The following is a 12,562-nucleotide window of genomic DNA, read 5'->3' as shown; positions in this document are numbered from 1 at the left end:
CCCTTTTCCAAAGCCCTTTTGTGTAACAGTGAATCAGGAGGCCTGAGAGCAGCTATGTGGGGAAGCCTGTTCCTAATGCTTCTCCAATGCTTTTTATTTCCTGCAAATATTATCAACAGAATTAACTACTTCCAAACCATTTCAGTCTTCCTCAGGTTGTTGTACACAGGAGGTTTTCTGACTGAATACATCTTCAACCATAAGAAAACTACTTTGGTGGAGCATTAATTACACTGTTTCCTCTTACAGCTGATCCTTACTGCCTAAAGCTGTAATGTAACACCTTCCTGAACTAGAGCATGGATTCAATTTCCATCCCATCAATGTTACAGAATGCTCCAATCTCACACATTTAACATAAGGTTGTGATTGTCATGATCTCACTTGTCCTGTAGAACACACATGGGACTTAGACTGAATCACATTGCTTCAAAAATGTGGTCATTTCTCAATTTAAAGATTTTAGTACAAAGCAGATGTTTATAAATGACTCCTGGATGAGACAAGAGGAAAGGGGAAAAAGCAAAAAACAAAAAGGCCTAAAGAAGAAGAAGAGAGCTGATACCACAGAAAACAATGTGGCCATGAGCTAAGGAGGAAAAAAAAACAACAAAAAACCACTACCAATTTCCTCATCATGTTTCTGGAAAACCTTTCCTTCCCAGCCTCCCTCAGCACCAGGTTCTTTGGTCACAAACCTAATCTGGACTCTGACAATCTCCATCCAGAAAGCACCAGGGTTTCTTTTGTTATAATCTTCCAGCATCACTGTGATCTGCACCCATTGATTTGATTTCCTCTATGTGTGTTCCTTATTTTCCATTCCAAACCAATACTGCTTCTTTCCACAAAATCTTTTTTTCCCCTCTAATATATTATTACATGTAAGGAAAAAAAATCAGAAAATACCAAAAAAATTCCAAAAAACCAAAGTATAAACAAGTAGTTCAGAGCAGCATCAAAAATGCTGGGATACCATCAACTGCTGCTTGAAAAAATAAAAAAGAACAGTAAATATGACAAATAAGCATTACAGCTCAGATGTACTGCTTACTAAACTGAAGTATTCATGGCTCTTTGCATTTGTCTTCACAGAAGTACTTTATTATGATCATTAGAGTAATTAGATGACATTTTAAGTGAGCTTGCACTGATTCTGCTCTTGGTGCAGCACTACTAACTGAAAAGTAGGGAGAGGGAATAAAAAGGATAAATTTATGTAGTACATAAAATTGAGCTGAAGTACATGCCTGTAATAATTTTTGGAAGACAGAATCAGAATTTAAAATAGAAAGTTGGACCTTTGTACAATTTAAATTAATCTAGACTAATTTAAAAGAAGCCTAATCTAATTTTAAACCAGAAAATAATTGGCTAGCAGCAGCCCAAGAGTAGTCAATCTCAATCAGGTAATGACTCCTTCTCACATCCTACTGCTGTGCAACCTCTAGTAGATTTTTCATCACACATCCCTACAAACAAACATGGGATGGTTTTGAAAAAAAAAAAAAATTAGAAAAGCAATTCTGAAATTTGAAATCACTGCAAACAAGCATGGGATGGTTTTGCAAAAAAAAAATTAGAAAAGCAATTGTGAAATCTGGTAGCTCAAGTAGCCTGCAGCATTTTGGCTGACTTTGGACACAGCAGCTCAAGGACTGCCCAGGCTGGACAGTTCCAGCAAGACCAACCAAAATAATAAGATGTAAAAACACAAAATAAAGGTGTAAAAGCACAAAACAGAAATGGAAGATGTTCATGGGGAGAAGCAAAGTATTTTGCTCAATGAAATAATATTTGCTCAACAAATAATGCATTTAGGGACCCATAAGTCATTCAATATCCAAAGGAGTCAGATGACTTGTTAGGAATAAAATGTTTCAGTCCTAGAGGCAAATGACAAAAGGCCATCTCTGTAAGTTTTAGAATACACTCTGCCATAGATCCTTAACTGAATATTGGAAAAGGAGCTGGGTACAATGGGTTCTTGAGATCACCACCCCTGTAAGCAGAAAAATCCCTTTTGGCTGAATGCTGACAAATCCTGGTTTTGTAGCTTGGCACTCATCCCTGTGGCATTGTGACACATCAGCCAAAGCCACAAAAGCCACGGTAAGGAAAGACCCTGCAGCTACTAATTACAGACATAAAATGGAAAGAAACAGGCAAAATTGGGCAGTACCATGTCCCTATTACTGTTCTCACCAGCTGCCCCTCCCTCCTGAAGTACTGGCTGTTTCAGCTCCCTCCACACACATGCTCCTACACAGACCCATCACATTCTGTACCAGATGTCACCACCCAGCAGTCTCTGAGGGGACAATTAGCCAGTGCCTCCTCGCCAGAACAGCTGCCATAAATGCACAAGCCAGACAGCATTATTTCCCTAGAATCATGCACAGAGAAAATTACCCTTCTTCTTAAACATTCCAGTAACTATTTCTCATAAACCCATTATTACTCCTTTGTCCAAACCACATGGAACAAATGGAAAAGTAGCTAAACAAAAATTTATTTGCCTTTGCTGTTTTCTGCTACAGTGCATTACTACATGCCTCCTCCAAATTCTGCTCCTTCCAGGAGGAAGGAATATTGCAAAAGAGAAAATGATGACTGTCATAACTGGTTGCTCCAGTGGTGTTTCCCAACAACAAACAAGCACAATTGCATTTTCCTTCAAATCAAAGCCATATACCCTTAAATTTAGCAAATTTTTGATGAAATTATTCTTCTCCTGTATTTCTGTGTGACAGCCAGGGAAGTCACCTTTCACCTTGTGCACTGAGACAGTGCCCTCCTTTAACCTGCCTACAAACATAGGAGTACATAATGAGGGAATGCAGCTTGGACTGTGGGCTTGGAAATGGGGTTCTAGTTCTCTGTTGAAAAAACAACTCATTTAGACAATTATGCTGAATTTAAATCCTTACTATTTCCTGTTATTATGGCAGATGTATTTGGAAAATCTTAGCTTACCACCAGAAGGGTTTTCCATTCTCTGTATCTAAAATCATTCAGGAGAAGTAAGAAACCAAAGCCCAGCCTAAGAAGCAAGCTTTTCTGAAAGGAACAAAGCCTAATAACCAAAATCTGCACTCCATTTTGCATTCCACACTGCCTCTAACCTATCTCTGCTTCCTCTTAACTAAAGTAATAATATCTAGCCTCATTAGCTTTCCAGATGCAGCTGATGAAAATAAACCTCATCTATTGTGATTTATTCACCTTTCTTGCCTCTATTAATTCTGCTTTAGCCATTTGGACTGGTGTTAGCTTTTCCCCATTTGGGCACTAGGAAACACACTTCCTCCTGGCTCTATTTCCTGTATCAGGGTTTCCATCACTCAGTGTCAGGAAACAGACCATTCTGTTGGAAGTGAATGATCCACTTTTACCTATAGAAAAAGTTTCATGTAACAGCTACTTATTCCACACATCTTTTGGGACACAAAAGGAAATGTGGTTTTTTAGACACCATTCAGCATTCCATATTTCTTTTTCAAGACACCATGATTTTTATAACTTTAAAATAGAAGGAACAGCAAGGTACTTTTGGATAGAGATCACACAACCCCTCTGTCACATTTATTGTGCTTAGCTGTAACACAGGCATTAGAGTTGGTTCTCCCTTCATTCAATATTTGTAGTTCCCCAAGTATAGTTCCTACTTTACAGCCTTTAAATATTGCTGTGAAAGTTGCTTTAACCCTAATATCAAACAAAGCTTTGATAGAAATCACAAAAATATTAATACTGTGCTGTCATATATTAATTTCTTCCTTAACTAGACTTTCCCTTAAAAAAAGTTCCATCTAAGCACTATTGTTTATATCATTACATATCCTCATGCATGATTGTCACATTCTTATCCCACCTTTTAGTGTAGTATACTTAGAGAAAAAAATTAGTTTTAAACACAATCAAAGAATGTGTTTTTCTTCCAATACTGGACTTCAAATTTCCAGTGCTGTAGTTGTAATTCTTCAAATATTCAAGGTATTCTATACTGTTTCATTCAACTTATTTGAATGAAGGCCAGACAGGGGAAAGAGAAGAAAACACCTGAACTTTGGAGTACTATTAAATGCTTTATTTAAGTATTTGGTGTGATGCACTATCATAGAGAGTGGTCTCAGCTTTAAGTAATCTCAAAACTCATCCATTTCAGATTGTAAATCAGAAAACAGGACATGTAAATCAATATTATTTTCCTGATAGGAATACAATGGATAACCTCACCTCAGGAGTATTAAGCATTAGTTAAAGAGCAGATACGTGATGAAACAACACAGACTCACCCAGACACACACAGAGTAAGTGAGAGGAAAATGCATCTGCCAGCCCCTACCTGTACTCCTGCAGGAGAACTTTGTTTTCTCATCACAGCCCCGGAGAGTTCCATTGCAGCCTCTCTCATCGCTGCCATCCTCACAGTCCTTCTCTCCATCGCAGCGCCACAGCTCAGGAACGCAGCTCCCCTCAGGGCTGCACTGGAATTCCCTCCCACTGCACCTTCCAGGAGAGGGAGTTTCTTAGAAAAATAAGAATTACATTGAAGAATTTGCTCATGTGAGTTTTTTTTTTTCATTCCAAGTCTACACTGGCTTAGAATCCTCTTCCTAACCCAAGCCAAAATCAGAGTTCCCAAGTATAACACTGAAAATGCACTATTCCATCTTATAACTCACACCTTCAACCCAAGCTTCAGACAAATTCTTTCTTATCCTCCTCACTTCCTTCACTCCCCCTCCAGCACATGCACAATACTGATTTTTATTCCCTTTTTCCACATCTGTCAGACAGGAAGGAGTTTGGAGGTAGACGGAGGAGGAACAAGGCCAACGAAGTTTCCCTGGTGTTTCATAAACCCTCAAGCTGCTTTCCCTCATCCTTCCTCATTCTCCTTTTCTACCCAACAAGGCCCATCTCCTGCAGCACAGAACCTGAGAGGTCCCACCTGTGCCCTGACAAGGCCCCCACACCTGCTGGTTTTGCTGTCACAGCACTGCAGGAGCAGCTGGAGCTGACCCAAACCCCACAGCAAAGGGGCTTCACTCAGTGCAGCCCTGGAATCAGTGCTGACTGCTTCAAATAATAATTACTGGGAAGTTTTAATTATTCATCACATACATAATTCTCTAAGCATTTTCCAGCTTATGGCCATTGCAATTTTATTCTTGCTTTTCTTTTCCCAAGCTATTACAGCTGTATTTCTATTATTTAATGACATACTAACGACAATAGCATGAACTTTAAAGTAATGGCCTACTTATCCTTCCCTTGCTTGTACCAAGAAGCATTATTTGAATCAATTCTTATAGCACTGTTTATAAATATACATTTTATTTTATTTAACATTTCTTTGTTGTTTTTTTTCCTTATATAATCAACAGTCTTGTATTCTATTGTAAAAGGTTAGAGCAAGGCTTTAAGTTTAAAATGGAAATGAACAGGGCTTAAAGTGGCTTGTTCAGTTCCAGACTGATCATTTTGATATAGTTAAAAATTATTTTTGTGAATATATAAAATTAGTATGACATTCTGATAATTCATGTATTTGTATGAGGTATCCAACTAGATTTAAAATATAAGGTTATTAAAAGGGACCAATAACATTTTGTACAATTACTTTGTTGGTCAAAACACATTAGGAGGAAAATAGGAAAGATATTCCCTCATTCTGCTATGATTATTTTTTATTCTTTGCCTTTCTCTCCCCAGTCAAATAAATACAATGCATGGCATTTAAATAGGGCTGGAGTTTGTTAAAATGCTTTTATGTAAAAAAAACCACGAAGACTTCCATCAGACAAAAATGAGAGTATTACTGTTCCACTGCATGAAAAAACCCAGAAAATATCAATAATACCTTAAAGAATGTTTCTGCCTCTTCACCTAGACAGCATGCATCTCTGCAGTGAGACAAACCCACATCTAGCATAATTACCTGAAGTAAAACTGTAAAATTTATCTCTCTGTAATACCTGTTCTGTTTTCAAATGCATTCCTCTTCATGATACACTTCTGTGTTTTCACATTGCACTTGACATATTTCCCATTCCAGCCTTTACCAAGGTTAAAAGCATCTCCTCTTTTCCCATTGGCTGCAGGTCAGGTATTTATAACAAATCATTCTCTCCATTAAAAACTTGGGGGAGAAAAAAATAAAATCTAACCTTCCTTGCTGCAGTTTGTTCTGGTTTCATCACTGAAATCTCCACAGTCATTGTCACCATCACAGGCCCAGTGAGCTGGGATACATCTGCCATTGTGGCACCTGAACTGATCAGCAGAACACGAGTGAACGCAGCCCAGCTCGTCACTGCCGTCACCGCAGTCGTCGTCTGCAAACAACATTTTAAAGTGCTTTAAAAGATAAAAGTTCTGAATGAAATAGGGCAGGAGGGAAAATCATTTTGAAAAAGGCAAAAGGAAAAACAAAATCCAGTAAATAAAGTAGTATGTTTTTGGCCCACAGGCATCAAATTATTGCTAATGCACACAATACTTTAAATATTATTTACCAACAGCACTCAACTCAGTCATAGTTGGATAGTCGAACCCCTAACTCAGTTATTCAATCACAGACACCAGCAAGCATGAGAAGCCTGTAGATTTTCTTAATTTCTTTAACTGTGTGTGACAACACAGGCTTTCAAACACGGCTGGTTTACTTTATTCTCTGTGATAACCTAAGATAGTTAATCACAGACACAAACAGCTTCATATAAACCAAAATGAAAACCTGACAGATTTCTTTTCAGTGCTGTTAAACTTTGTTTCCATGTGCTTACAAGAGTGCAAAGTGGAGAAAACACATAAATAATCGTGGACTGCAGTTTCTCATTACTCTAATGTTGCAGTCATTACAACAGTCTTAAGGCAATTCCCGTAATTTGATCGTGGTCATCAAGGGAGGAAGGAGATAAATATGTTAGGTACACTCTAAAGGGTCTCCATGCACAGAAATTCATCAGCACACTGTGATAATTTCGGGAATTTGTCCACTTACAGCTAAAAACTCCTGTCAGACAAATAAAATTATAGAAACACCAAATGCTTTGGACCAACCCAATGTTATTACGACTGGAGCAAAATCACTCCCACACCACAAGCTCTGAGAGGAGATTCATTTTAACATTCAAATATGTACTCTTCCAGCCAAAAGAACTAAATACATTGTAAAGTTTTGCTGGCCTTCAGTCTTCAAGGATGCTGTTTATGCTATTTATTTTAACTGAACTTGTCCACAAAAAGCATAAAATCAGATATATTGGTCACTGAAATCATGTTGCTTTCTAAGAACAGAAAACGCTTTCATAAGCAATAGCTTTGCTTCCTTTTTTTTTTTTTTTTAGTAATGAATCATCATACTTCAATCCACATAATATAGTATTTGTACCTATTACAATATCCAATGCCTCATTCCTTATCTGAACCTTCAGTGCTGCTGATTTCTAGGTCAGATCAGTAATTCTCAAATGCTTTATTTATTCTCTGACCACTTACAAGCCAAGCTGACAAAATGAGTCTCAGAAAAAAGAACCTCAAAGCAGTATTTATGTGATATCCCTCATATTCATTTCAGATGTAGAGGACTTGATACTTGCCTGAATCACAGAGCCATTTGCTGCTAATGCATCTTCCATTTCTGCAGATAAACTGAGTTAGTGGCTCACATGTTGGGAATTCTGTGAAAGTGTTCAAAAAGAAATAAAAACTATTTAACATAATTTAATATTACTCTTCAGTAATATTCTGTCACCTTCCTGTATGCATAAATTACACAAGTGTGCTGTAGCAAACATTTGCACCTTCCAGGTATTGAGTCTGGAGAGGAGAAAAAGGTGAGACACCAAAAAGAAAAATAAAATGGCTTCAAACTGTAAATACTGTCCAAACCCTACTTTTCATCAACACCAAATTCATTCCTCTGTGATAATTAGTCTGGTCCTATATTCCCATCAGACCAAGGCTGGTTTTCCCACTGTGCCAATATTTAAGAGTAACCATAGCTTGATGACTGATACAAACTCTATTTTCCATGTGCTTATTTACAGAAGGGTTCTCCAACTGCAACAGCCCTGCCAGGAAGAGACAGGAAATGGAGCACTATAAAATGGGAAGGTTAAGTACCAAGCTAAAGAACAGCCAAGAAATAAAGTTACTCTACACTGGCATAATAAAATACAAGATTGGAATGTCAGCCTTCACAAGCAATTCCTGCCAGCATTCCAGTAAAGCAGTAGAAATCTGAGACAATATTATTCACAAAGAATTGTCTGTATTGACCACACATATTTGTTTCTATAATTATCTAATATGCTTCTGAATAGAGTAACTTAAATGTGGTCTGAATTTTTTCAGACTTCTTTTTCTTCCAAAGCCAATGGCATAGGTAGGTGTGTGAATTCATTATTATCCTGCTAAACACTCTGAGAAATACTGAAGAGCTTTTTCTAGATTTTTAAACCATGCCACATAAATATAAAACTTTCTTAGGACAAGAACTGAAATCACTTTGTTTTTACTGAACCTCAAAGTTTTGGCTCAAAAAGAGTCACATTCTGATGAAGCACTAAAGCAAACCAGCTTCATCTAGTAACAGATTTAAAATAAAATAATTTTTTATATAAAAATTACATAGAGAGCACCAAGAGCTTAATTGAACAGAGGTGATTACCCTGCTTCAGAGGTGAAAAGGGTAAGGAAAAAAGCTCCCATTGATGACAACACTTTCTCAGTTACTTCTAGAAAGTTCTTGCTTTTTTTGTTTGGTTGGGTTTGGTTTTTGTTTGTTTGTTTGTTTTGGGTTTGTTGCTATAGGGGTTTTGGTGTTTTGGGTTGTTTTTTTTGTTTGGGTTTTTTGCTAAACATAATCATTAAAATGACAAAAAAATCTGTTCCAAGAAAAAAAAATGGCAGTGTGCAACTGCAGTAGTGCTTAGCCACAATACATGCCCCATGTGCTTCAAGCAAAGCTGAAAGCAACTTTTAATTTTGCTTTTTCAAATAATCTTTCCACAAGTTTAGCTCGTTCATTAAATGTAATTTTCCTCTTTTCCATACATGAATGCCTCCATGACTTAATTTTCTTTATGTTGCCCTGTACAGAGGGACAGAAACTGATTAAAGTGAATTGTGATTCCCCTCACCACCACCAGCACCAGCCAGTTCACGACTCCCAGCCCAGCACAGCCTTTCCAAGAATGTTTTGCAGCATCTCCAGAGTTTACCCCAGCCTTCATCAGCCACAGCTCCTGCTCACACACCAGAGGACACCCAGCACTTCCCCTCATTGTCCCCAAGGTCCTTTCCTCCTTCACAGAGCAGAGATGCACATCCTGCAGCTGTCCCTCACCCAGCCCTGTCCTGAGTGCCCAGGAGACACAGAAATGAGCAAAGGTGAATCTTGAGCTCCAGTGAGGTCTCTCCACAGGGTAGACACCAATCTCCTTTCTCTTCTGTGTCCTCATGGATACAAGAGTTTTAAATTGTTTCATAGAAGGAAATATCTCCCACTAAACAGAACATGTAAGTAAATGCCATTAGCATGCCTATTATAGGGCAGGATGAAAAATGAAATATTTGACCTCATTTGCACAGCCACAGTGTTTGAGGATAGCAAAACAAGATGCTAAAACATGGAGCAAGTTTGGCTGTACAGAAAAACAGCCAGTGACATAAATCCTGGTTAAAGGATCTGAAGAAATATCCCAGTCAGCTGAGAGGACGCTGAACAAAGCTCACAGGAAGGATTTCCAAAGGTGCCAGTAACATCTGTGTGTTGCTGACATGCCTGAGAACACGAGGTAGAGGCAGAGAAACTGTTATAGCACTGAGAGCCAATGCTGTGCCATTAAACTGAAAGTTAGAACTTCAGAGATTGCAAAATACAAATCCCTTGGTCACTCATCCTACCTCTGCACACAATTGAACTAATTTGCTTTGAATCAAGGCAATTAGAAGTCTACCTTAATAATATTGTTACTTTTATTCATGTAAGCATTTCATTTTCTGCCCCATCCCTGCAGGTGCTCAGTGCTGGTTTGGATGGAGCTCTGGCCTGGTGGGAGGTGTCCCTGCCCATGGATGGGGGTGGAACAAAATGGTCTCTAAGGTTCTTTCCAAGCCAAAGCACCCTGTGCTCCTACACTGCAACACTTCGTGTTCTGTGATTCTGCACCTGCACACAGCTCATTGACCCTCGTGCTCTCAGACTCACAGCAGTTACCAGAGCCCTGCAAAACAAGTGACTATTAAAATCCTTAATTGTTTGGAAGCAGCTGATTAGAGAGAGCCCACCCCTCTTGGCAGTATCTCAGCAAAGCAGCAGTCAGCACAGCTGCTGATACTCTCTCATGATAGAACCAAGATTTTTTATTTTTTCCCTGAAAAATACAAGATCAAATATGCTTCTGCTGAGGCTTGAAACAGGCTGATTTTATTGACATCTAGAATACACTGAGGGGGCCCATTGGAGAGGTATGTGGCAGAGATAAAGAATAATTTTTGAGGGTGAAAGCATTTGATAATGGGCTGTAAATTAAAAAAGTCTAGATTGATCTGCATATTTGGTCTTGTAGTTAAAAACTCATGAAACAGAAAATGCTGCATTTGCTTTGGGTTTATTTATCAGCCAAACAAAGTCTATTTGCCATTTCAGAAATAATATTATCATTTCATTTGACAAGAGATCCCTGTATGTTTTATGTGTTACAGAAGAATTTTCCTTTCCCCCCCAAAAGAAAAATCCACTTACCACAGGATGTCATTTCATCACTTCCATCTCCACAGTCATCCTCCCTGTCACACAGCCACGACGTTGGAATACACCGTCCATTCCCACAAGAAAACTGATTAACCTGACAAGTTCTTGCTGTCAAGACAAAGCACTCCAAAAATACAAGGGAAATGGACTAGATCCATTAGGTCTCTTGGTGGGTGTCTGATTTTAGAAGCTGCAGGGCTGGAGGGCACCTCCTGGCCTGCTGCACCTTTCCCCTGCTCTGACTCAACATCATTCACCTCCTTTGATTTCAGAGAAAACTGAGGTCACCTGCAGGGTTGTGTTCTACCTCTGATGTGTGGAATTATTAGTGCTTCCTTCCTCGTAAAAGAACACAAAATTCTAGATGTAACTGGGCAAAGCTAGGTGGTAAGAAAAGAATTAATATGCACTAATTCTTGAAGTAAAGAAAAATCAGGTCATGAAAATGCCCACCAGTTGGAATATTAAGAACCTGTATTCCACATCACGAACAATGATCTTGTGAATTTTGTATTTACATGGGAAAATGGGAATTAGCCTGTGTGTGGTGTGCCTGGCCTCACTGTTCTTAGAATCCCTGCCTTTGCAAACACTTAACTGCAATCATCCATTAAAGGAATCAATGCATGTCTTTCTCCTGAAGTAATAAGGATCACTAAAAGAATTTCTGCTATGTAGCTACAGAAATTACTTTGAAAGCTGATGAATACTAAAATGTCACTAAAAAGCTAACTTAGAAAACTGTCATTACATGTAATTTTGTTCATTTAAAATTTGAACCCATAAAAATGCCAGAGATAGCAACATAGATTTTGATTCCAAATTTAAGCTTTTAGCGTTCACCTGCATGTTATTCTACACTTTAAAAAATGGCTGATATGTAAAAGACCCTAGTGACTGAAATAATATTTCTTCATTTATTATTTTTGACTACCATTTTCCTGTTTCTTCTGAGAAGTAGCCCAAAACACAAAAGAGGAATCTTAGTTTAAAATATTTCATAGTGATATTTTAAACATTAACTGTGTTTGCCACTGCAGGAATAAATGGAAAAAACAAGAATACAAAATTTGATCCATTGCCAACTGACACAGTTTATAAAAATGGTCTTCAAATCAGACTCTCACCCTACAAGCAAACAGCTGGATATCAAAGAATATCAAGGCAGTAAGGCATCAGGGAATATTTTAATACACAATGTGTGTTGCACTGCACTTCAGTTCAAAACACTCATCAGCTTATTGATGGATGGCATGTTGCATATTTGAGATTTAATGCTTGTTCAGAGTACTCTGACAATGAGCACTAAACATCACTTCCACACAAGCAAAGGACAGATTTGGGAATTCCATGATTTACTACAGTGGAATCATTAAACAATCCTCATCTTGCTATTTGCTTAAAAACCCACTCACCAGTTAATAACTCAGAAATGAAGAATTTCAAGGCACCGAGTGGAAACTGAATCACTAATTATGCATAAAGTAAATCAGCATAAAATAAAATTTACTGGTGACATGGCACCCATCACAGCACGTTAATAAAAAATGTTCTAACTGCCAAAAAAAGATTTGTACCTCAGAGTTTGTACCTGAGCATTGCTTTGACAGTCGACCCATATGGAGAGATTAAGAGCTGAATAACTTTGGAAAGCTCAGCCAAGCACATGGATTAAGTAAAATATAATTTGCATTCCAGCCTTGGTGGCATCAAAATCTGAATTCATTTAAAATGTCAATAATCAGATTATAAGTTTGGTTCAGTTCAGTTCAAATCAGTCCTGAACCATTC

The 12,562-nt window shown here is 38.1% G+C and overlaps 1 protein-coding gene across 1 annotated transcript in view; it reads right to left on the bottom strand.

Moving 5' to 3' along the window:
- The window catches only part of LRP1B (LDL receptor related protein 1B), a 477,945-nt gene that overhangs the window by 192,658 nt on the left and 272,725 nt on the right, over positions 1–12,562 (bottom strand). The window contains exons 18-21 of the mRNA XM_059852348.1: positions 10,763–10,879; positions 7,611–7,691; positions 6,177–6,344; positions 4,349–4,531 (exon numbers count right to left, since the gene is read on the bottom strand). Coding sequence (XP_059708331.1) covers positions 4,349–4,531; positions 6,177–6,344; positions 7,611–7,691; positions 10,763–10,879 — 549 coding nt within the window. The remainder of the gene's footprint in view (positions 1–4,348; positions 4,532–6,176; positions 6,345–7,610; positions 7,692–10,762; positions 10,880–12,562) is intronic.

Source organism: Haemorhous mexicanus, chromosome 8 (assembly GCF_027477595.1).
Source record: "Haemorhous mexicanus isolate bHaeMex1 chromosome 8, bHaeMex1.pri, whole genome shotgun sequence".
In the NCBI taxonomy this organism is placed as follows: Eukaryota; Metazoa; Chordata; class Aves; order Passeriformes; family Fringillidae; genus Haemorhous; species Haemorhous mexicanus.
This window is presented reverse-complemented; position numbering and strand designations above follow the sequence as displayed.